Here is a 26,639-nt window from a genome sequence, read left to right as displayed (position 1 = left end):
CCCTAAAAAGTTACTATTAATGTAACAGCCAGCAGGAAAGCAGGCTGTTAAGTAAATTTAGCAATTTACTCATGATAGAAAATGTATTTATATGGGGTTTTTTCCTGAGAGATGAAACTTTGTCAGAAAAAGACAGTGAGAACACTCCATAGAACTGCAATAAAGCATTAACCTGGTTTCCCTGTCACCTGGCAAAACTGCAGACCACAGTATCTCAGAGTGTACTTTCTGCCCACTGTTCTCAGGGTCTCAACCCAAGGCTAATGAGGGTTACTGACAGGATCTAATAAATACCTCATAAAGATGCTTATGTTTGGATCAGAAGGATGGAAATGAAAAATTTATAGATGCTTTTTTTCTGCTTAACAAGTTATCATGACAACAGCAGTTAAAGCAATACAATCCTCAGTGAGCACAAAAAGAACTAAAATCCAAAACCCAGTATTTTTGCAGTTTAAAACTTGTGAATAATGTCAGTACAAAAGAAAGTGTAGGGAAAGAAAACAGAGATGGAACATATTTGAGATAACATGTAAGCCCATACAAATTGTTACTTATGAATTCTAGACATGTTCTCAAGACGAACTTTACAAAAAGCAGAAAAACACTTTCACAAACATTTACTTCTCCACTGAAAAGAAAAACACTGAAGAATCTATTCCAATTAATGTTCTAACTAATTAAATGACAAAGGCCTGCTTTTCTGTTCTTTCAAATCCAGTTTAATAGCATTTATATGTTGTCAAGTCTTGCATCATCCATTTGATCTCTGGAAAGGCAGAGAGGCAGACAGAATGCAAAACAAACATTAACAAATACTACATGAATACAGAATGCCTAAAAGCATGCCATTCACACCAGCCAAGGACAATTAAATTATTCATAGATGTGAACTGTCCAAGGTAGGAAGAAAGAGAACTAATAAACACATTCCTGAAAAAAAAATCACATAAAACACACCTAACCCCATTAACAATTTTTTTTGTTGTTATTGTTAAACTAACAGTCAATTTCTAGTACCAGACAAAGAATCAGAAGTCAAGGTCTTTCCAAATAAATTTTTGTTATACCTGGGTAATTAGTTACCATACACTCAACTGCCATATTCCAATTCCTTTCAAGGCTGACAGCTTTGAAATGCAAACCACAAGTCCCTTCTCCTCCTCTGTAAAGAGTTAGAAAAGCCAACGCCTAGTCAGCATAGAACTGCTGGAAAATGGAACATCAACAAGAAAGGAAAAAGTCTATTAGTCAACATCACAAGCGGGTAAGAAACTTGGGCACCATTTTATGCAACTAAGTTCACCAGATTGCTCTGTAACTCTTCTCAGCTGTAAAAACAGAAGAGGCAAATATTTCGCTCAGATGAGATCTATGTACCTGCTTTGGTAATGGGCACATTGGTGTGAATATTCACAGTTGTGTGAAGCCCTGTGACTTCTTGAGCGTCTTACTGTTACAAACCACCTAACTACTTCCAAGAGCATTTGTCCTCTTCCACTAAGTGATTAAAAAAGGTCTTCACCTATGGAAAATTACGTGGGCAAATTCCCATTCCACATCACCAGCAAATATCCAACATTTTAAGGGCTCCAATAATGAAGCAACAATTTAAGAGAGCTACAGCAGCAGGGCAGAGCAGAGAGCTGGAGACAGCCATCAACACCACAGCAGGGTGGTGGGACAGGACGTCCATCCTCACCTCAGCTGCACCCAAACCCCCTGTCAGATTTATGCACATCACGGTGAAGGCAAACTTCAGCTAAGGTGCTTGTTAGTGTAATCCAGTAGCTAAGTTTTGTGTAGGTGCTAAGTGCTTCTGGCCTGACCCAGTGTTAACTTTCTGCTGCTGCATCAGAGGTTATCATTTTACACCCTTGCAGGCAAACTCACAGCAGCTTAGAGCCCTGAAGATTAACGAATTGACTAAATTAAGAAGAGCAGGGAACGTACTGGGACCTTTATGTATTGGAAATATATGCTAAGGACAAAAAATTGCCTATTATTTTTTCTAGGTTGGCCAGAAATTCTACCCTGATCACAAGAGAGCTTTCCATCAAAGCTTAAATTACCAGAGTTTCAATGATAAATTATCCTAGAAAATCACCTGTAAAACAGAAACCATTAAAAAAACCAAATATATTGAAAAAAGTTGAAAAGCAAGTCTGGTTCTTGAATCAGTGATGTCCAGTGGTAACAAGGAAAAGATGAGGCTTTCCTTCAGTGCAAAATAGATTTGAAGACTATTTCACTGCCTTTTGAAGACAGTAATTATGACTCTTTCAAACAGGAAAACAATCCAAGCTTTTTCCCTTTCCAGCCACCGCAACCTCTACTAAAACAGCCACAAACAAAATAAATCAACAAAAACCAAACCATGCTTATTATTTACCTTTAATTAAACACATGTCTAGTCAAAAACCAGAGTAAATAAAACAAATTTCACTTTAGGTTTCTAGAAGTAAAAGACCCATGCTTTACCATGAAGGCCATTTTATCTCATTTCAGAAAGCTGTAGGTCTAATCAGTGAGAGAACACTGGGAGTTCTGCAGTCATTGCTGCAGAATGTACAGGAAAAGGAATATATATGCACATATGTACATAAAGAGAGCAAACTCATATAAAAGCTGCACTGAAGCAATGAATCCTATCCCCTCATTTCATATGGAGGTGAGTAAATAATGGCACAACAGAGATTTCATTCATGCAGAGGTCTGGGGTATGCCGGAGAGTCTCAATGTGACAATTTGCTGCAGACGCCTGCTTAGAGGAGCCATTTATCAGTGTCACCCATGCGCATTACTACACACAGCTTCCTCAGCAGCGTGATTCCACACCAGCCTTCCACACATCACACTCTAGTCCTTGGTATTTCAGGCACAGAAATAACCCTTATCTAGGCCTTAGCAGTGTGTGCTTATTGAAACAATTTGTATTACCCAGAGCACATGGGTTTGGAGTAGGAAAGCTACGAAATTTATTTCCTTTGCTGATAAAAAGAACAGCAAATTAAGAGAAGTCACAACAGTTTCCCTCCTTCTCCCTCTCCTCTTTATAGCCCTGTTTAGCTCATTGCTTATAAACAGCTAACACAAGTATTCCCATCAGTAGTGCTGACTCCTGGAGGATACAGACATCTTGGATGTTTCATCTCTTGTTATACTTAAGTGGAATATTAAACAGGCAAGACAGTAGCAGACCAGGCTAGGAAGAGCCAAGTAACTAGGACTGACAAAGAAGGATGGCAATTTAAAGCACTTCAGTCTGTAAAGTGCTTCATTTAGAGCCATCAGTGCCAGTGGATTCAGCCTTTATATGTACTCTCCACCTTCAGCTGTCCTCTCACACCTTAAGTCTATTCTATTCTGCTTTTAAAGCATTAACAAGTACTGCTACTTAATAGCGTGCCTTAGACTGTCTAGTACAATAATACTACAGAATTAGTAAGCTTAACATTATAAGAATTCAAATCAATCTGGAAATCAAACATTTTCTCCCTTCACAGACAGGCACAGGGAAAGGAAAAGCAACATTAAATTCATTCCTATTGCTGATGCACTAAAACATACATCATTTATTTGCTATGCTGGGTAAAACTGCTAGTGCAATGAACTGAATTCCTATTTCATACAAAATCTCAAATTGGCATTATAGAACATAGATGTCTTTGTGACTGGTAAAAAGAGAAACAAATCAATTAGATGTAAGAAAGAAAACCCAGTCACATCTTTAGATCACAGGATACACCAGCACCTTAGCCTTTGGATAAAAAAAATAAATTTCAGAATGAAAAATACTGAAGTGCATTAAACCAAAGACAACTCTGAGTTAACACTTTCTACTCTTCTAGCTGCTTGCTAGTTTCCTAGTTTCTGTTTTAAGAAAGAGAGACAGACTAAGAGACAAATTTTAGGGATAGCTTTTTTAAGGAAAAACAAAACACAACCTTCATACGCATAATTTCTGCAAGACTATAAAGTGAGCTCAGGCTTTTACAGAACTGTAGTTTATTACCCATTTCTCCTTGCTTCCCCAGCATGCCACCTCTCCCATGGAAGCACTGTTGCTTTGTTGCCTGGACCAGCTTCATTCCCCACACCTTGTATTCTTCCTCTCATCTTTCTCCTTGGGCCCTTTCTATAGTCACAGCTGCTCATGTCTTTTAGGACACCAAAATGTATTGGCCAATCTGCCTTCAGTGCCTACCCCACTCCTTTCAACTTCGAAAATTGTTAAAAATTATTGTGAAGCCAAACACTGAACAGTTCAGAAAAGGGGGGGGAGGGGAGCAATCAAATACCTGTAACAATTAAGCTGTTGCCAAGACCTTACAAGAAGCAGATCACAACCATTCATTTAAAATGAGAAAGCATTTCGATGAGTTGCCTGCCCCATCTCATATTCCTTACCAAACAGCCTCTCGCCAGAGCACCGAAATCCATGACTTTACAAAGATCAACTCTATAGAATTTTGCAGAGCCTTGTTTTTAAGGTGATGTAGAAGGCTCCCAAACCCTGTTTCTTCTCTTACTCACTGTAACTTCTTCCACCTACCTCTAAATCCAACCCAAAATCCAGAGTTTTTTTTTGTCAAATCCGTTATTCAGAAATAGATTCGACACATACACACACACACACACAAAAAAAAAAAAAAAAAAAAAAAAAAAAAAAAAAAAAAAAAAAAAAAAAGCCAGTTTTATTAGGCATACTAAAAGTACAGCTCTGGATTTAGGCTTACCACCCATGCTGCAGAGCTGCTTACAAAGCCATCATTAATGGCCTTTCAGCTACCCATCATTTTCCCATGTTCAGTCTGCCCAGACAGCTAGCTATTCCTTTCTAACAAATACCATTTTAATTGCATCTCCCACTCTGTTAGCCTTCTCGACCTCCAGTAAAAGCCATCTATGGTCTAACAATCTCTTAAATCTGACACTCACACCGACCAGCACACTTGTATGCCTTCCTGCGAGGTTCACACATATGCAGCCTTACTGTCAAGAATCTCCATTAGAAATCTAACAGCAGATGAGATATCTGACAGCTTTAGGGCTAATGGGGAGAGAAAAGCAAGGAGGGAGTGCAAAGGGAGAGGTAAATACCAAAGAATACGTATGTGTATTGTAAGTGCCCCATCACCAAATACTTGATTGTGCCTTTTTGGTGCCAGAGCTTCTCCAGTCCCAACACCTCCTCTGAGTAACAAATGCCAGCCACACAGCCTCAGCCACTGTTAACTCTTCCTGTGGGAATGCTGCCAGCAATCTCAGCATATTAACCCTGGGAATACTAACATGATTTAGAGGACTTGTTAAATTTTAATGATGCCATTAAGAAAGAGGAAAACACACAAGTCACACTCTCACTTTGGTGCATTTGGCTGCTGGATAGGATATTAATGTATTTCTTTGCCCATCACTATTAAATGAGCAGTGAAACTAATAGAGAAATGAAGAGTAATGACTTCTATTCTCACTGTTCAGCGCCTGCTTAAAGCCAAGGCTGCCTTATTGCCCACTAGGCTTTCTGCTGGAGTCCATCAGGTGGATGGAATAAATGGGTAATTCTTTCAGCATTTGGCACTTAACAGGTCAGAGGTTCATTTAGCCAAGAGGCACAGAAAAATAAAACTGTCCAACTGAAATAGTAGCATGTAATCATCCAGACAATCAGTTAGCAGGCAGAAGTCTGCTCTCCTGAGTAACTTCAGCATAATAAAGTCTGAGTTTGGCTTTGGTAAGACGGGGGTTTGCCCAGGTGACTTACAGGAGGCAGGACAGGAACATGCTGAGGCCAGTTCTGCCCTGCTTTAAATAACGGGCTCCAAGCAACCACCTCCTTCAGCACTGCAGGACTCCCTTGTATCTTCAAGTACACCTCGATAGAAGGAATGGGCAATTCCCACCAGAACAGCACAGAGGCCCACAGAAACTGAGGGTTTGTATTCCTGAGTTCTTGCTCATCTTCAGTTGAGGGTGGTAGAGAAAGAGGGAATGAAACATGCCCAACTTGGGGAAAACTAACTCCATCCTCAGGCAGTACTCCTCAGACAGTTCTGAACAAAGTTGAAACCCCTAAACCACTGTGAAACTTCACTTTTTCTGCAGGAAAAGAAGATATTTACTGTGGTAGATATCAAAGTCTCCTTTCATTTGCTTTTCCCCCAAACATTCACGTGAGTAGAATTTTGTTCCAGTGAAAATCCATGGAATAGAGAAGCTGTTGTGAATACCCAGGTGCAAGTAAATGATCATGTTGAAGTATATATGATTTAGGGAGCATAGGGAAATATAAGTTAGAGTAGAGGCTTGCTATTAATAGATCATAAGAAATCCATAGGTCAAAACACATTTGTAAGGAAACAAATACATATAAAGCAAGTTCCACTTGAAGGTAATTTGGAAGCCAAAACACAGACTGTATTCCCAACTTCTAATTTTCCTACAGAAAAGGAAGCTAGCTTTCCTAGAGCTAAATAGATGCTTGACATCACTCATATTGCACTGGATACAGACATACTACATTCAGCATACACAGTTCCTTTGATACATACCACCAGCAAGAAATTTAAAGTGTTTTCCAGATGCACACTCAATATGGCTTGGAATAGTTTTTACTAGAATAAAGTAATTTTTCAGAGACATTTGGCGCTTTTTTCCTGAAACACCAAATCTGTTGAATAAGATCATTGACCATACACAAACAAAAGAGATACCATGTGGCCTCTAAGTAGTTCTCCTATTTGGAGGGCAACAAAGTAAGAAGACTCAGCTCTTCTTTGTTTAATAGGAAGGTGTAACAACTTTAAACATGTAATACAAAAACTTTGTATTAACAAATGCTTTATCTAGAAGTGTCAGTTTCTTCGAGAAAAGTCTTTTGTTTTCATGGTGAATTGCAAACCAAATCCAGTTTAATACCCTATTGGTTTCCTCAGGTCTCTTGAACAGAATTTCCCTGGCAATTTATTATTTTTAAACCCACAAACACTGCTACCAAATAGAGTTTCAGATGAAAGCTGAGAAGAGGAAACCAGCCCAAAGTTTCTTCAGAATGAAGTATTTTCTCTTTCCTCCCAGAAAACAGAAAATGTCTTATAACATAAAAGAAATTCAAGATCAACCACATACTATATGATTTAATAATACAGACCAAACAGAAGATCCTAATGATAGTGTGCTGGTTTCAGCTGAGGTAGAGTTAAATTTTCTTCCCAGTGGCTGGTGTGGGGCTGTGTTTTGGACAGCATTTTGTGCTGAAGACAAGTGGAGTGATGGTGTTTGTCTTCCCAAGTCACTGTTAGGTGTGATGGGGCCCTGCTCGCCTGGAGATGGCTGAACACCTCCCTGCCCACAGGAAGTGGTGAATTAATTCCTTGTTTTGCCTTGCTTGTGTGCTTGCTTTCCCTATTAAACTGTCTTTATCTCAGCCTATGAGTTCTCATTTTTGCCCTTCCCATTCTCTCCCTAATCCCACTGGTGTGGGAGAGAGTGAGCCACTGCCTGGGGTTAAACCTTGACAGACAATAAAAATAAACACAGTTGAAGACAAAAATAATTTTTAATAAGTATACCAATGCCTGAACAGTAAGTAGTTTTTTAACAGCCTTAGTATGCTGTATTATTTTAAATAAAATAAATTGAATTCTGACACCATAGCAATAAATTCAAGCTGCAATTGAACACACCAGTTCCTTAAGACTGATTCTTTTGTACACCTGGTACCATATTTTCTTTTACTGTCTCTTTGTAAAGTAATTTTTTTAAAAAAAATTAATAAATTAAATAATATAAATAAATAGTAATTAAAAATTAAATTAAATAATAAAAAAAATTAAAAATCTGTATTCCAGTTAGAATAGAGGCTATAGTTGGATGCATTGTGCTGCTCTCATCAGTGGCTTTCTCAGAGATCACTGGCTCCTGGCATCTGCTGTTGTAACAGCACATCCAGTCACTCCCTGATCAAAAGGATCTGAGTTCAGAAAGAAGTATTATTGAAAGTGTCTGAACTTTCATTTTTATATCATTTTTATAAGAACTAAGGCAGGGAGCAATCACTGTGTGTTCACACAGGAGACCTGCAGTGATGCTAACTTATGACCTTCATATGGTGAGGACACAGGAAAGAACACAAGGGAAAGAATTTTCAGATTCTGGTATGTCTTGACAAGTGTTTCAGCCTTCATGACAAGTTCAAAACAGTTCAGTGAACTCTCCTCTGTTTTATGAAGTGTCTTGTGTTGGTCTGATTTTACTTAAAGAAACTTCAAACACTCTCTCATCAAAATATTACTAAGCTATACTGTAAAATTTTCTAAACAGGAGAGTGGAGGGAAAAGAAGTATTAGCATATTCATATCCTGGCTGTAGGTGATACAAGATATTATAACTGTACTAAAAAGTCTGATCTGTACCAAGTCTGATTATATATTTCAAGTTTCAAAGCCAAAGACAAACACAATTCTTAGCAGCTTCACTATGCTCATAGCTATGAAAAAGAAAACAACACAAAAACAAACCTGGTTTAATGTAGGAAGATTGCATAAAAAGTAATTGAAAAGAAGAATGGGCAACACAAGTCATTGGGTTCTTCTAAACTTTCTGCTCTTAGGATACTACTTTGTGTATTTAATTTTAATTAAGCAAGCTGTAATTTGTAACAACACCCTGATAAACAATCTGCTTTTCTGCAGTTGAGATAATTCTTGAATTTCAGCTTCAACAACAGATACTGCAGGCTAGGGATTATTTATTCAGTGGCAGGAGGGGAAGGTGTATGCCTGTGTTCCTCCACTTTAACAACATCAATGCCTCTCAAGCCACAGATGACACTAGTAAGATTCAAGCCAGCAATTTAACTTAGAACATCTCTCATGCTTTTGACACACAGACCTCATGTCACAAAGTGCTGCAGTTCTGACTACATCATTATGTAGAGCATGACAGTCAAGTTTACTGTGGTGGCAGGCTGCAGGTTCAGTGCTTGGAAGCACCCCAATTACATGATGTCAAAGGCTATGTGCTGCTGATGTGGCAAAACCACCGTGTCTTTCAGCCCTGCAATGTTCTAATAATCTGCTGATGCCGGCGTGACTCCCATTACATGCCCATGGCCCACACTGGTAATGTGGGACGTTTTTTCAAACACTGTCTGGGGAACTCATGGACAGTCTTTGCTACTTTTCCCCGTCCAAAATTATACACCAAAATCCTACGCTTATTATACAAGATTTATGTGGATGTTGCAACATTTACTTCTAACGAAACACAAGACTATCTGAAGATACAAGGCGATTTTGGATATATTTTTATGCAGCATTCATGGCATGCATAAAACACCTTGAAGACACTTCATCACCCAGCATGAAGAGGCTAGTTAAAGACTCAGCATTGACTCTGTGTTTCTGTAGATGTTTGCTGATGCACAGCCAATCTTTGTTAAAAAAAAAAAAAAAAAAAATTCCTCCTCCCTAGAGATTTACTTCATTGATACTTCCCTCTTCAGCTTCAACAGCACTGTCTGTGGTCTGAAAGTACTTTTTTTTCTGATAGGAAACATTATAGTTTCAATTCACAAAATATAACCATAGGCCGGTTTCTAATTTCCAATGCACTCAGAAATGACAAGCCTTTTTTCATCCCATAGAGAAAGCTGCAGAGCTAATGGTTTTGACAGCTTCCTAAAGAGCAGTCTTTACCACACAGCATCTTCACCCTTACCTCAAAGACATTTGCAAGCTCAAAAGAAATAGTTATATTATTTCACGTGTTGACACTGCGGATTGCAGCAGCAAGGCTTCCAGCTGCTCCTAGGAAAGGGCTTACATTAATTCATCAGCAGCAAAGGCATATCCGTTTGTCCCCTCTAGACCTCTGCAAGCAGCTGTAATTCCAGTGCAAGTGAAGCAGCTCAGTTTCCCAACTTGCCAGGGCATACAATTGTAAGAAGATTCTCAGATGAGTTATGCTAAATGTTTGGTATTGTGACCTGTGATGCAACACAAAAGAATGGTTGTTGTTGCCTAAACTTTAATGGAGTTAATCCCCCCAAATGCTGACAAATTACTGCCTCGGGCCATTTAAAATCACATTTCTAATGCAATAATCCTATCTGCATTACAATGAGTTGGGATGAAATGATTAGGTGCCTGAGATTTTTTTGCACAGTGAATTAAGTCACTATACAGACTGGCCGTGCTTGTTCACAAATTAAAGGTCTGGACGGGAATGAAATTCCATTATTCTGCCACTTGCTAAGCTTTGAGGAAGGGTTTATTACTGTCCTGTCTCTACTGGGAATGTTTCTAAAGTAGCTACCAGCTAACAGAAACCTATTTTTCATTACATCAGCTTCAGGGCTTTCTTCATTATTAATAATTAGGAGTCAAGTCTTTGACCACTAAACGCCCCTGAACAAGAAGACTAATTCAACAAACTGTAAGCAAAAAATCAGATAGTGCCAGTAAATTGGTGGAAAAAAAACCAAAACAAAACCATACTCTGAATGTAAGTCCTTTCCTTCCTTCTAGTGCTCAGCGGGAAGGGTCTGTGCTCAGAATTTACCCAATTCTTATATTCAGAAGCACAGAATTTTAGGTAAGGAAAAGTCCACAGCATAAACCACCTAACAACATCAGTGCTATACATCTCTACCATTTATAGTAGTATCCTTACTTCCTGACCCAATCACAATATGCCCAAGCAGCAATTCATGTCTACATTCCCACATTACCTCAGTGTAAAGGCTGTATTCAGGGATTTTGGAATCCTGTACTAACAAATTTATAACCATCAGCTTGTGAGCATTCTCATTAGCATTCCATTGATTATTTACACACAATATAATTTGTACACATCAATATAGCAACTCTTCAATTGTTAGATGCCTGTGAGTTTAATGTTCATTGAAGACAGGTAATATCACAGGTTTGAATTCAAAGCAAAGAGATTTCACACAAGTTTTGATAAATAAGGAGTATGATGCCATAAATTTCTATGCTAGAACTTTGTCTCAAATTACCAATACAGATTTTTGTTTTTTATGCTAAGCTTTTTCTTAGGCTATATTTTTAGAAGGGCATCAGACAATCTTTATCATCATGCAACATAAACCCCAACAGGTACCAAAAGCTCCAAGATGCCCTCAGTCACAAACTGCAGTGTGCAACTATATCAACCACCTGTGCTAGTCAATTCCCACAGGCCTGCTTTGCTTGGGGGTTACAATAAGATGCAATTCACATAAAATATAACCCCTTCTATGCATGTAATTGCTGAACATCATTAAGTCACATCTGTACCACAAGAGGAGGAAAAAGAAACAATAGTAGTAAAAGCTATTCTTTTTGCTATTGGCAGGGAACTTGGCATTTTAAATAGCTAAAATAAATTAATGTAACTCTAATCATATATTCTTTATTATATATTGTTCACCTTTGTGCCTCACAAAAAATAAATAAATAAATAAATAAATAAACCACAACACCACCACAAAGTTTCCATCCTGTTGATGTATTAGGAGAGAATGTTTCTATTTAAAATGGAAATCTAAACACCTCAACACTAACAACGACCTAGCCAGAAGCAGTTTTCTCTAGCTTAAGTGTGGCTTTTTCTCAATCAAATGAAAAGCTTCAGTACATTGCTTCATGCATAAAGCCTGGTCTGTTTATGAAGTGATTAAGTATACTATTACACTTGACAGATATATACAAACCTTTACATGATTGCACACTGTCAAAAACATCATTGTAGGTTCTCATTTGGATAGGTTACTGCCGCTTCCAATATCTGCTACTAGATACACATTAAAACATAGATACTCTCATATTGTATTTGTTCTGCAGATCGTGAGCATTTCTAAATACAGCACAAATGGGAAACAGGTGCCACAGATTGTACTTATAATACCCTAGAAAATTCTAGGCTGTCTTCAACAGAAGACAGCAACAATAGAAAACATATATCAGACCTGGTTGACTAAAAGACAACAGACAGATTTTTTGATGCTTCATTTAATAGTTCTAATAAAGGAGTATCGCAAATTAGCTGTGTCCTATGGGCACCAGAGTCTTGAACTGTAAGACGCTTAGCAAGTTCTGAGGGCATACCCAGAATCAGGAATATGATCTGCTCCTTCTTCCACCTGACTCAGTGGCAAGATCTGTTCCACACTCAAAAATCCCCTATTTCCATAGCAGCAATCAAGAGCAGACCTCACAGGACTCTGAAAAAAATGCCAGCTACATTAATGCAGTGTGGTTAGACTTCAGTCTCAATGCAAACCAAGGCCAGTTTTCCCCAGACACAAACAGGTTTCCACATTTTTGAGAAACCCTGTACATCTTCACCCTCAGAGGGAACTCCCAGAGTGTTACTATGGCACACACAGAGGCAGCTCACAGGCCTCACTGAACTAGCAGAGCCCATGCCAACACCATGCTCTCCTCAAAGCAGACACTGATAAGGTTGCCCCATTACCCAGGAAAAACAAACTTGTAAGACCATCACAGAATACCCAATCCAAAGAAGTCAGCAGCACCAGCCATGATTGTTGCATCCCACATCATGCAGCCCAGAGCCTCACTCTGCTGGGCAGCCCCTGCTGAAGGCAGAAATCACAAGCCCAGAGAGTTCTTAACAGTCACAAGCCAGAAAGGATGAGAGAAAGAGATGCTTCTGCAAACAGTCCCAGCCAGCAGCATCCACCACAGAAAGGGGTTGTGTGCCAAAGGCTGGAGTACCTCAACAAGACTGAGCCTGCAAGTGCTACTAAGCTTAGCAAATAGGGCAGAGGGTCACCCCTGCCCATGAAGGCCACCTCATTTGTGCCTCCTCCCTTGCTCCTGAATGCACAGATTGGACAGCACTTCTGTCAGGGGCACTCCTACAGAACTGGAAGGTTTGGAAAGGAGGTGTAAGAAGGAAAAAAGAGCCTAGGTAAGGAGGCTAAAAGGCTACTGATACAAATAAAGACTGGCCTGTGCAACACCATCAGCTAAACTAAGTGTACAGCAGAACAAGTAGCAGCAGAAACACAAGGGTAACCTCTCAGGAAGACTAAGGATGGGCAACGTCAATCACCACTGCAGCAAGGGAACCCTGTGCAAACATTTACATGACTAAAATCAGTCAATTTCTATGTAATACTGTGCCTTGATGTTGGTTTTATCCTCCTCTCCACTCCTAATCTCAGTTACCCTAATGGTTCCCATATCTGTATCAGTAATTTCCCACCTATACTCACAGCTGGTAATCACTGTCAAATATCACACAGCCTGAAATTCGACCAGACTTTCATACAGGGCCCCTTTAAAATGAAATCAGCCATGTATGAATGGTTAAATTTACTATTAATTTTGATGGATCCACCTTTCCCTGTTCATTAATAATTCATTTAAGTCAGGTCTTGAGACAAGGTAACAACCAGCCCTTAAGTCTTTTGTTCATGAGAGCACCAACTCCCTCTCAAAGAGGGATAAATAAATCATGGAGAGTACAACACAACAGCAATACCAGGGACCCTTTCTCAGCAGTCAGCTCTTTTCCATGATACCTCTTTATTGTAACCACTAATGAAAACTCTTTGAAGTGGAAGAGTAAATATTATCATTTGATAGTACCTGGACCCAACAAGGCAAACAAAATTGCATTGTACTACATTCCAGGAGCTGCAGACCCATTCACAATACAATGCTCACAGGGTTGCTATGGAGGAACCCAATGCTGACTATTTTAGTAACATGAGGTCAGCCAAGGGCTGTTGGTCACTTGTTTAGGGCTATTAGCCTTAATCTTATATGCACAACAACAAACAGGAAAAAAAAAACAAAAAGCCAAACAAAACAATACCAAGGAATTTCAGAGTATGCTTCTGGAGGTACCAAATACCCCAAGAGAGGCAGAAAGCAGGTTTCCAACTGTATTCAGGTTGAGTCAGCTCTTAAAACACTAAATGCTTGCAAATGTCAGAAATGCTTACATCCTCTTTCAGCACAGGTTTATTCAACCCAACGTTCAGAGTCCAGCAGCTTCAAGTATTTTCAAGTCTTATTGGGAATTAAAAAGAATCTGACACTTCTCTATAAGAGAAGCATCACCAAGTTATCCTTGTGCAAAGACCCCTGGGAGAAGTGGGTTCAATGCCATGGTCTGCCATGGTCTTTGGGCTCACACAGCATTTCAATACCTCATGTGAACCCAGAGCTACAGGAGGGTTTTTCCCCCAATGGAAGTAGAAACCTCCGGCATCAGACCATACAAACACACCTCACTACTAAGTTGGCTGCCAAGTCTAAGGATGATTTGTAAATCCATGCTGTAGGAATCAAAGACAGCAAAAGGGCAAAGGCACCAGTGACTCCCATGTAATATTCCCACCCTTACTCATAACCCCCTCCTCTCACTAAGGGAAAAAAAAAACAAAACACCAGCGCTCAGGGAACAGCACAGAACCCCCACCAATACAGAAAGAGGGAGGAAAGAAGGACTGCCACAGACGCCCCTGAAGCCAGGCAGCCCTCCGAAGACATGAAACAGGAGGAGGGGATGGAAAAAGACAACAAGACCAAGAAGAGGGAGAACACCAATAAACCCCAGAGCGCTGGGCGGTGACAGCGGCAGAGGGGAGCCCCGGGGGCCGCTCCTGGCACAGGGAACCCCCCGCCTGCCCCGGCCCCGCGCTCACCTTGCTGCTGACGGGCCCGGGGATGAGCAGTTTCAGCGCCTGCCTCTTCAGCTCCGCCAGGCGGGCGTTGCAGTGCTCGCACCAGACGCCGCGGTCCGAGCCCGGCGAGGAGCCGCCGCCGCTGCCGGAGCCCGGCGAGCCGGTCCCGAAGCCCGGCGAGCCGCCCAGGGAGCCGGGAGAGCTGGTGCCGATGCCGGGCGAGGCGGGGCCCGGCGAGCCGGTGAAGGAGCCCGGCGAGGAGGTGCCGGAGCCGGGGGACGGGGTGCCGGAGGAGCCCAGGGCAGAGCCCGCTCCCTCCGGCGCAGGGCGGCCGCCCGCCCGGGACTCCTCGTACGCCTTGCGGTACCAGCTCTCGGCGGAGAACGGGGCGGCGGGCCTGGTGGGGGAGCAGGGCTCCGTCACCTGCAGCGGGAGAAGGAGCAGCGGGTCAGGCAGGAGGCCCCGGCAAGTTTCGCTCGGACGCTCCGCGCCCGCGGTGTCCCCGCGCCGCGCCCCGGCAACTTACCCCGTATTTTCTGCTCCGCGCCGTCACCGCGATCCTCTCCTTATTCCCAGCCACTGAATTCATGGTGGCTGCGCAGGGTGGCGGGAGAATTCCCTACAGGTTTCCCAGTCCGCATCCGAAGGGAAGAGCCGGTCCCGGGAAGTCCTCGCTCCCTCCGCCGCCTCCGACGGGATCGCCCAGCCCCAAAACGCCCGTCAGTTCTCGGGAAAACGCTTGGGGATGGGGTTCTCTCCCGCTCGGTTCTTCTTCATTGTCTCCCCTCTCATTCCCTTACAACCCTTGATGTTTTCACAGAAACGGCAACATCCAAATGGGGAGCGGTTCCCCCGCTGGCAGCACAGCTCTCATCCGCCAGTGAGGTGAAGCATCCAAGGGAAGGCGAAAGGAGGAGCGGGAGCCGCGCTCTCCCCAAGCAGAGGCGCTTTCTGCCTCCGCTCCAGCGGCAACTTGTTCCCTTCACCGAGGTTTGTAACTGAGTTAGAAGAAATCCTCCAAAAATATCGGGATCCAGGCTCTGGGAGGAGCCTCCGCGCCCCTCGCAGCCAATATCCTCCTGCCCATTTGTGCCTGACAGTTTTGCAGGGAGGGAAGGGAAGGGAAGAGCCGGGCTGCGGAGCCCCTGCGCTCCCCGCTCAGCCGAGGAGCTGCAGGGCTGGGACTGCCAGAGTCTGAGCGATGCCTCGGCTGCCGGGAGGGTCCATTTTATTTTGCAGTATTTCTTGATTGACGTCTGTGGTTTCCCCCCCCCACCCCGTTCTTGGAAAGGGCGGGTGGGTGCGAGGAGGGGGGAGAACCTTGTTGCTTCCACGTTAGTTGCCTCTATTCAGGCTTTAATGAACATCATTTCACAAGTGTCCCCAATCCTCCCTAAATAACTAGGAAAGAAAAGCGAGCCGTATTTATGACAGTCACTGGCATCTCTTTTCTGTGTTGTAATTTTACTTGTATTAATTTAACTTGCATAATAAATTGATCTCTTAACAATGAAATTCTACAGACTCGTGTCCCTGTTAATCTTTCCTTTCTAATTACGATTTCCATTTGGTGATCATGTGTATCTGTTACATACCCTTTTTTTATTTCAAATCCTGTAGATAGAAAATTCACCTCTAATAAATCTTCCCCCTGGAAACGAGTTGGTAATTTTCTCAGAAATGGAGGCAATAAAGAGCTAAATGCCAGATCCCCTGATAGGATCATAACATGGAGAGCAGAACACACAGGGGACTTGCATCCACCTTTCCCTCCTATTGTTACTTCCATAGAAATGCAGCACGCCTGGTGTACCTGGCCCACAACAGCCGAGAGGAAACAAACCCAGCCTGCTGAATCGCTGAGCAAGGAATCTCCCAGGTTTGTGTGTCTTTACAGACACTCTACCAGCAGTAAAGATGTGTAAAACGCTCTGCTGTGTTTTAACTTCACTCTGTTGTCACTCTGAGAGAGGAACATCCATTCCTGATGTGGTAAGGAAGGGTTTAATCTAAAGCTAACACGAGTGGTGCCATCCAAGGTAGCCAGGCTGCATCTGTCGTGCCTTGTGCATTTACACAGTAACCCCCAAAAGATGAACAAACGGGCAAACAAAGAAGGTGCACCCCGGCTGGTGCTGCGTGTGAATGGGTTTCACATCCATCCGCATGCGGAGATGCCGTGGTTTGCTCCGTAGGCGGACGTGAGAGGGATGACAAGGTGAGGCAGGGAGATGCGAGCCCAGAGCCGTACAGAGCTGTGCAGAGCCGTACAGAGCTGTGCAGGGCTGTGCAGGGCTGTGCCGAGCTGTACAGAGCTGTGCAGGGCTGTGCAGAGCTGTACAGAGCTGTGCAGGGCTGTGCAGGGCTGTGCAGGGCTGTACAGAGCTGTGCAGGGCTGTGCAGGGCTGTGCAGAGCCGTGCAGAGCCGTGCAGAGCTGTACAGAGCCATGCAGGGCTGTACAGAGCTGTGCCGAGCTGTGCCGAGCTGTACAGAGCTGTACAGAGCTGTGCAGAGCTGTGCAGAGCCGTGCAGAGCCGTACAGAGCTGTACAGAGCTGTGCAGAGCCGTACAGAGCTGTGCAGAGCCGTACAGAGCTGTGCAGAGCCGTGCAGAGCTGTGCAGGGCTGTACAGAGCTGTACAGAGCCGTACAGAGCTGTGCAGAGCCGTGCAGAGCTGTGCAGGGCTGTGCAGAGCTGTGCAGAGCCGTACAGAGCTGTGCAGAGCCGTGCAGAGCCGTGCAGAGCTGTGCAGAGCCGTGCAGAGCTGTGCCGCCTCCCCTGGCCCGCGGGCCCGGCCGGGGCCGCTCACCCTGCGGAGTGGAGCTGCTCCTTCTCTGGGCTCAGTGCTGGTGCCGAGCTGGGGGGTTTCCTTTATTTTTTTCGGCCAGACCTTGAACTCCCCATCTGCCGGCTCTGCCCGCTGACCCCGTCCTCTGCCGGGGACCCGCAGCTCCGCTCAGCCCCGCGCTGCCCCTCCCGACCCGCACCCCGGGCCCGGGACACGAGCGGTGCCAGGCCCGCCCGCCGCTCCCCTCACGGGCCCGGGCCTGGGGCAGCGCCCGGCGGGGCAGGGGGCACGGCGGCTCCGCGGGGCCCGGCAGCGGGCGGGGTGAGCCGGCACCGGCCCGGGGGAGGAGGCGAGGCGGGCTGAGAGACCGCGCTGCTCCCCGGGCTGGGCGGCAGGACCCGGGTGCGGGACGGGGCCGCCCGCAGAGTTCGGGTCCGGGGCTGAGGCGGGGGCGCGGCCCAGCGGCGTTGGCGGGCGGCGAGCGCCCTCTGCCGGCAGCGCGCGGGACGGAGCGGCGGGACCGGGACGGGAGAGGGGCTGCCCCTGCTCCGGGGAAAACCCGGCCTGGGGATCCTCAGGGAGCAACCCCGGCCTGCGGATCCTCGGGGAGCCCCCCCGCCTGCGGATCCTCGGGGAGCATCCCCCTGCCTCCCCCTCTCCCCAGGCGGAACTCCTCCCAGCACTCTCAGAGCCCGGCTGGGTGAGGGTCCAGCATGGTCCCAAACGAGATGGGTTCACACTCACGGTTTCGGTAGGGTTCCTGCCCAGCAGCGCGGGTGGAGGGGTGCTGGAGCAGATGGAATAGCCCAGCAGGACAAAAACTGATGCCTTCCACATGGCAGGATCTTGAGGAGGATGGTTTTCTCTGTCCTTAGCTCATGGCTAAGTTTGTTTGGGATGGAGAAGTAAGGTGATGTCTGGTGAGAAGGCAGAACCCCTCCAGCCAAGAAATGAGGACCCCAGGACATGGTAAAATTGAGCTCGGAGCCTCTCAGTAGCAAATTTGCATTTCCTCATGTCTCATGTTTGCGGGGAATGTTGAGAAGGTGTGTTTGGAGAGCACCTCTCACAGCTCGCAGGTTTGCAGCTTTGTTGGTCTATAGCTCTGTTGCATCAGCTCTCCTTCCTGACAGGTGCCAGTAGTTACTGGCATTTTGGTTTTCAAGGAAGACTTTATTGAATTGTGAACAATTTTGGAAGCTGAGAGATATTCCAAATGTTCTAGTTTGAGGTATTGTGCTGCTAAAATCTTTCCCATTCTTGTTATTTCATGCTGGACCAAGTATGGGACACAATAGGATCACTCTAGCAAGAAGCTCTGATAAGAATCCTTTCTCTAAGTTAACAATTTTCCCTCTGAGAAGCATTGAGGTATGGCTTTCTCCCTCTCTTTAGGCTCTCTAAGGTGGAAGTTGTTTGGTTTCCTCTTACAAAAACCTTACACTCCGTATGTCACTAATGAAGGATGATTAGCAGAATCACCAACATGCCAATGGCAGGCACCTCCACAGCTCTCAAGTTTACACATTTCTTCTGTCATTGTAGCTGGGAATGTAGCATGGGAATCTGCCTTAACCTTAGTCCTGGTAAATAATTTATGCTAGCAGTTCAGAAGTTACACTGACTGTTGTTCTTAATTTGAGACAAAGCTGAAAAAATGGGCTGTTCTGACATTTATGAGTAAGCAGGCAAGAGCCAAAAGCCCTTGAATGCAAGTTTGAGTGTCAGAGGTTCAAGCTAACGCTGGTCTCAAAGCATTGTGGCTGGATTTTGATCTCAATCTAGGTATGACACATCTGTGGACTGTTACGACCTGCCTTTTAGCAAGTATAAAACCCTCCAGTTTCTCCATCATACTGCAGCGTGTTTGTCGTGGTGTACCATTTCTCTGCTGTCTTCAGTGGATTTCTTCTGAGTATTTCTCAGTGTGAGTGCAATTAAATCTGACCTAGAAGTTCAGCTTCATCACTCAAATCTGAGATGCTGGCACAAGCCCAGTTCTATCCACAAACAGGAGTTTATAAGAGCTGGGAATGTTGGCTGCATCAAAGAAGTGCTTTGAGGTATTCACATTTTTAATAAATTTCAGGATAAAAAAGGTGACAGCAACTGTAACTTGAAGAGTCATCGCTGCCTGCACAGAGGCTTTGTTTCCAGGTTTGGTGCTAATAAGTCTCAGTATCAGGTCTTACTTACAATTTTAAAAAGCTTCCTAGGGGAGATTTGAAATGCATGACAGCTCCGATACTTGCTTAAAGCTGCATATTAATGAGCTGGAGTCCACTGGGGGACAGTGAGGAAATTGAAGGCATTTGTTGTAATACTGACAAAGAATTAATTGTAAAGATAGAAACAGCTAATTATTAAGAGCTACAAATAAAATCACCAGAACTTTCTCAGTTTGACATATTTCATCTCTAAAACCATTCTAGTTCTTGCTCTCTTCCCCTTGCCAAACTATAGGACCTTCTCAGTAAAAAAGCTCTGGTACATCAAACACATTAAGTCCCTTTATCCTTTTGTATAGCCCCATTTAAGCACACATATCCACAGTCTGAGTATTCTGCCAAGTTTATGAATACATGCAGTACTAGAGGAAATTCCCTGTATGGCCCAAATTTCTTCTTCTGGTGCTGTAGGTAAGGTTCCTTCCATAGTATCTGGGATATACTATGTTTCTGTAGGGTGTTTTCCTACTTGCTCTTGACAATTGTTGAGCATGATGTAATGGAGAATGAAGGCTGGGCATTTCCTCTGTATGAGCTGTCTGCTAGGATGTTTGCTATACCACAATTTCTAAATCAGCCCCAAGATTTGCCTTGTTCTATCAGGGTAAAAGTAGACTGACACTGGAAAATAAGTACTTCCCAGTCACTGCTGCAATCCCTAGTTCCAGGTGGCGTAGTGTAGACAGGGAACTCTCCAGGTTATCCTTATTACACCTTCTGCTTCTTGCTGTTACCAGCAGACCCAAATCAGTCCACTTTGAGTATACCTTTACCTACAGCAAACAACAGCAGGGTCTTCCTGTCCTCCTGACAGAGCTATGTCTCCCTGTTTGCTTGGTGTAGTCCTTTTGCCTCAGGGCCATTGCACAGATGTTAGCCTGTACTCTCCTTGCTCCACTGAGACTCTCCTTGAATATCTCCATAAAATAAAAGGAAGCCACTTGTGTTCAAATTTGACAAAGAGTCTCATTCTGTTGCAAACTAGTTGTCTTTAAAACTCACCTGTGCTCAATACCAGAAGCAATCTATTTTCCACAAAGGACTGTCAATTTGGATTCACTTTGAATGGATTTCTTTTTCTATATTTCAAATGTAAAATATTCCATAGATTTTTTAGAAACTGCTGCCATTGTTTCTGCCACACAGCTCTGCCTTCTTCCATAAATCTTTATGTTCTCAGTAAAAATCAATGTCTGCTTATTAATAAAATATTGATGTGGTTTTTGTAAGTAATAAAGGATACGGTGTCACGCACATACATATACTCATGGAGCAGGGTTGCATGGAGGAGTTTGCAATCATTTTATGCAGTGGGATGCATTGCAATGACAGGCATGCAGACAATTTTGGTTAAGTTCATAAATTCAAATACTGAAATTTGACAGAATCCCATTTTCTGTTTCTCAGGCACCATAAGCATCCATTGCAACTCCAGAACTAAAGACAAGCCTGAAAAATTTGGAGTACCTATAAATCCCAAAGCACCAAGTCCTAGCAATGCAGGTATTACATAGAACAGCAACAGTGCAAAAAATCATTGGAGTAACAACAGCCAGTCAGAGGCTCTAACAAAGAAAGATACAGGCTGTTTCTTGACTAGAAACCTTGCTTGCCTCCGTGGGCCTCCTGAATTGCCAGGAATTGGCTCTGGAACACTGCTAGCAATTTTCCCTGAGCACAGAGACATGGCTGAAAATATTAGAGGGCAAAAGACTTCTTTAAAATGTTCTTCAAAGAGCCTTCTAGCTACCACAGAGAAACGTGTATTCCAAAAGAATTATTCTCAGTAAACAGAATATTTTGCAGGGCAGAAAAGGGGAGAAGGTTGTATTAATGGTATTAGCAGATAATTGCATTAATAGAAGGAATATAGGCCAGCATGTACCAAAGTGAGAAAGCAGGCAAAGGAGGGTAACAAGTGCCAAATCAGCATGTGCCTGCTTTGCCCTAGGAGCCAGGGACACAGTGCAGATGGTGGGGAAGGGGTAAGTGGCCACACCACAGCCAAGTGAACAAGCAGCCCTGAAAAACAAGCAGCAAAGCATTTATGTCATCACATTTTTATGCTGCATCCGTTCTTGTTGCAGGAGTAATTTATAGCAGTGCAGATCAGCAACAGAGCTGACACCACAGGCACTAGTCTATCATAGTCTTGAATGTGTAAATGCCTTAAATGAAAGATGATATAGAAGGCAGCAGGCATTTGTTTTGTGAGCCTCTCAGCTCACGTGAGGTGAACTAATTCAACTCAGTGCTCAAGCAACAGAGAATTACATTCGTGATAAGCTGCATCAGAGGTCTCACTACAGTATGTTCCTGAGATTTTTATAACAGTAGGCACTTCAGATCTCAGAGCATCTGTTTCATCTAAAACTCTTTCTTGGTTCCTCTTCAAACATTCAGTCCTTTTATCCCCAGTTTAGGGTTAAAAGTGAAACCTAGAGCATGCAGATTTCCAAAAATTTTATTGTTCCATTTTTCTCTTTGCTGTAGATCATTCCACACTGAGCAAAGGGCTGATGACTGGCTTATCTGCCTGTCATTTCCCTCAAACCTCTTTCTTACCTGCCTCTAGTTGGCATTGAAAGACACAATTTGGTCCCTGTATCCCTCTCTTCATCAGCTCGGTTGCAGCTTGGGTGGCAGAGCCATGGCTAGACCTCACATATCCTGTGGATGCAGATCAGTGGCCAGGAAAGGTACAGAGCTGCTCTCTTTGCCCTTCTCTGTCTACTGCAATGAGTTTTTCTCCAGTGTACTTTGCTCTCCTACTCTGACTTCATGAGTAACCCAGAGGGGAAGTCCAGAAGGATTCATGACTGGACCCAGATGACTTGAGTTTCTGTGTCTGCCCATCAAGAGGTCTTCAGACTTGGCAGCACAGCTCTGGGGAGCAGGGGATGAGTAAGGTATGCCTGCTCATCAAAGGGTCGCCCTGAAGTCAGTGCTCCAGGTCAACATAGTTTGCTGTGTACAGGAACTTCTTTCACGTTTAAACAAAAGAGATGGTTTGTCACTGAGTGCAAACATCAGTGTGGGGGAGCTGACTCCAACAGCCTGTCTGTGTGCCCAGACAGGCTGGGGTAAAGTATTCCTGCCCAGATTCAGGGCAGCAATACTCACAGCTTTATGGAAGTCTCTGTGGCCTCAAGCTGTGCTCCCTAGAAGCAACACGAGCATGGTGCAGCTGTGCTCAGCAGCATGTCCCAACCCTCTGCATTTTGATGTGGCTCTTTTCTGATCCATAACTATTCTGTCAGACACCATGACAGAGGGAAAACAATCCCATGCCTAGGCAGCTAGCAAGACAAACACAGCTTCAGAGATGGACTGGCAGAAACTGATGGGCATTTCTTCCTACTGCTGGAAAAGCTTTGGCAGAGTGGAATGCATTACCCCATGTTACCAAATTCAGAAGAACTAGGTCTTCTCTTCTTTAGGTAGAGCTTGTCTGCTTATGAAAGTTTCACCAGTTTAACATAAATAGAAGTTCAAATTCCCTTAATGAAATCAGCATGACCTCCTTGATAGTTATTTGTTTGAATTTAAATCTCCTTCTACTAGCTACATCCATTTCGTTTGTACTCATGTGAGCAGGTGCAAGTTGAGCTGGAGAGCACCAGCTTTATGTTTAGACATAAAGCTGCATCAGTTTCAAAAATCCAATTTAATCTAACAGTCTGTTGTGGTTTAACCCCAGCCAACAATCCACCACCCATAGCCATTTACTCATTCCTCCCCCCCCCCCCCCCCCAGTAGGATGGGAAAGAGAACTAGAAAGGTAAAAGTGAGAAAACTCATGGGTTAAGAACAGTTTAACAATTAAAATAAACTATTGTAATTGAAATAAAATGAAACAATAATACAAAATAGTAATGAATAGGAAAATAACAAAGCACAAAAGCTCTTAGTCTGCCTGCACAGCTCCTCACTGCCTTTTTCCCAGGCCCATCAGGATGTCTCTTTATGCACAGACAAGGCTTGAGTGTTTACATCACCTACATTTTGATTTGGTTGTTTAGTCTTGTCCATATTAAAGAAATGTTCACCGATACAATTAGCTTTATTGAGCATTTTAACCACTGCTAGACTCACCTCTGTATTCACTGCATGATGCCTGATCTGCAATAATGCAACGACATCAATGTATTTGTTACAAATGTCCTAGCACAGGCTGGGTGAGAGCCTGGAAATGGCTGGTGCTGTAGGAGACTCATAATGACGTTGTGTGACCAAGGAGTTTTGGGAAACAGTCAGGTATATGATAGAAAAATGTGGTGGGCTGCAGTGACAGCTGAGGCTAGTCCTATTTGAAAGTATGAACCATTCTGCTGGGATGAACATCACTAAGTGAGGGCACTTGTCGATAATTTTGATGTTTACTGAGAAGCCTGGAATGCCAGTATGTTCACATAGTTCCTTCTCTAATGAGACTACAAACTGAAGCATGCCTTTGGTCCAAAAGAGCTGGAATCTGTGCCCTGGAACTGGCAAATCTCTGTGTTTGTGAATGTGTTCAGGAGCCATTCCATACTGCTGAGAGAAGCCAGGGCTTCGTTGTTCACTAATGGGAACAGAGTGCAGCAGAGGAGGCAGCCTGAGGACAGGGACTGGTGATTTTGTGTTATCTGTGTTCCTGTTGGCAGTGGGAGGCTGGTGTTTGCTCCCGTGTTATTTACATTTTAGTCTGTGCAAGGATCATACTTTTTCTAGGTGGAAGAGATACTGCAAGCCTGGGACGTGTGCTCTTCTATGTCTACATACAAGTAAATGAACCAGTACCATTGAGTGGAAGATCTCACGAGAAATGGAGTGTTTCTGTAGCATGCTAAGCCAACTTAAAACAGAAAAAGATGTGTACCAATTCTGATTTTTTTCCAAGGAATAGCTGCACTCTGCCTCAGGGTAGTGATGACAGCTGATGTAAGGATCACCTGCTAGAGAGGAGTTTGTATCATTCAGAGAATCTTCATTTTATTTGGGCTTCAAGCTGATGTATTTATCCCAGAGAAAACATTTTTGTTGCTAAAAAGTACAGAGAAAGCTCCAGAGGGACCAGTAAGAGTATTGTCAAGATTTCTTGAAATTGAAATTCTCCTATTAGATGCCACACAGCACTTGGAGAACCTGTGTGGAGATGGAGCCTGTCCTGTCAATCACCCTCAATTTCACTTGTAAAGGTTGATGTCTCATGAAGGTGGTTCTCAGACTTACCTGGAAAGCAAACATATTTTTCTAAGAAGTATAGATGACTGACTTACCTTTTTTTCTGCACGTCAGGCTTGTCCAGTTGCTCACATTCTTCCATGTGCTTGACAGGAATAAATTTTCAGGGCCTTCAGAAGGAAAGCTAGAATCTTCTAAGGAAGGTGTTTTAGAAAGGTGCTCAGATGCTAACTTATCAGTGGGGGTCCACATGAGTTGAAGAATCTTTGTTGCGTGAGTCTTTGAGAAACTATGCAGAAAAAATTGCTGCCTATAATTCAAGTCCATCTGGAAAAAGAATGGACAGCCAGGGCCATATGGCAGCTTCAGGATTAGTAATTGCCATGCAAATAGCAATAAAATGAAGGCTACAATCTTGTATACCTCTTCAGGGAAGGTCCTGACAACATTCACAAGTCTGGCAAAGGGTGAGCGACTGGGTGGGTGTTGGTTTTTGGGTGACTCTGTGTTAACCATTTTCTGTGTTTAAAGAAAAGCATGCATGTCTCCTCCTAAGCTGAACTGTTTACTACAAAGGCTGCCTACCTGCCTCAACACTTGCTGCTCTTTTTGTTTATAGCATACTGGTGAAATAAAGCTGGGTTCATAAGGCATTGAAGTTGTATTCAGACTTACTAAGGAGATATTAAAACGTTAAGAAGTGAAGCAAAAAATCATTATAGACACTTACTTTACACATCTCATAAGTGTTAACAGTAATGGTCCTCAGTCTTGAAAAATGGTCAGCTCACATTCCCTTGAGTGAACAGGCCAAGGAGGTGTTTTTTAGTGAATTACATAAATGAAGTTAGTTTGCTAACTAAACCAAACATCCTGCACATTCATTACTGCTTTTCAAGATTTAGCCACATGGGATACTGATAACAGCAATCCTTAAAACTCAAAAACCTTACAATAAATTAGGATAATTTCCATACTTCACAACCACAAGACCTTTTTTTTTCATGGAGCACAAGACTAATCCTAAAATTCTTCTGCATGCCTTCTTCAAGCAGGTAAGAAGATCCTTAAATATAAACAGAGTCTTCATTCTCTTATTCAGAATACCTGCCACATGGCTGGTGCCAGGATAGGGCATCTTAATGAGACTTGTTTGCTGGTGCACTTTGATATTACATCTGTTGTAAGGAAGGTCCTAGGCTACCTCTCTGGCTTCTCAGGCTCAATTCCTCTTCACTGGCTTGAAGATGTCAGTAAGAGCAATAAATATGAAGAATTTGTCTTAACAAACTCTGCTTACAAGGAAACAGCTTCCTGTAACCCACGGACCAGATTGGCCACGCAGGAAAGTGGATCATGGAGCCCAAATTAATGAGTAATTGAAAGACTATTCTGCAAAAATGGAAACTATTTATAATCTGTGAATGTAGCAGTGTGTGGCTGATCTACAGAGTCCTGTAAGTAGCAGGTATCCAAAGTATGCAGTTGACACCATCAGAATCCCTGTGGAATGAGGCATTCTCTCCAGGAGGAGGAAGATGGCAGTCAAAGTATGCTCTTGCATATGAACTTTTGACCCATCCAAGTACTGCTGAAGAAGGCACAGCTCACTACCCAGACTTCCAGTGTAGGAAATAATTATATTCTTTGGATGCATCGATGTGAGGACAGGTAGAAGACGAGATAGCAGTTTGGCACTGTTGGTTCCCTAGGGGCATGTGTCTGGCACATTCCAATAATCAAGATAGGGAAAAAAGAACTCAGAGGAAATATTATATGTTGCAGGTC

General features: G+C 43.5%; 1 protein-coding gene across 1 annotated transcript in view; it reads right to left on the bottom strand.

The window, feature by feature from the left end:
* Positions 1 to 15,498, bottom strand: part of KIF26B (kinesin family member 26B) — a 272,065-nt gene extending 256,567 nt beyond the window's left edge. The window contains exons 1-2 of the mRNA XM_083856560.1: positions 15,195 to 15,498; positions 14,690 to 15,091 (exon numbers count right to left, since the gene is read on the bottom strand). Coding sequence (XP_083712686.1) covers positions 14,690 to 15,091; positions 15,195 to 15,257 — 465 coding nt within the window. The 5' untranslated portion in view covers positions 15,258 to 15,498. The remainder of the gene's footprint in view (positions 1 to 14,689; positions 15,092 to 15,194) is intronic.
* Between the last annotated feature and the right edge of the window lie 11,141 nt (positions 15,499 to 26,639).

Source organism: Zosterops lateralis (genome assembly GCF_965231275.1).
Source record: "Zosterops lateralis genome assembly, chromosome: 3".
NCBI lineage: Eukaryota > Metazoa > Chordata > Aves > Passeriformes > Zosteropidae > Zosterops > Zosterops lateralis.
Note: the sequence above shows the minus strand (reverse complement) of the source record. Positions and strands in the feature narration are given on the sequence as shown.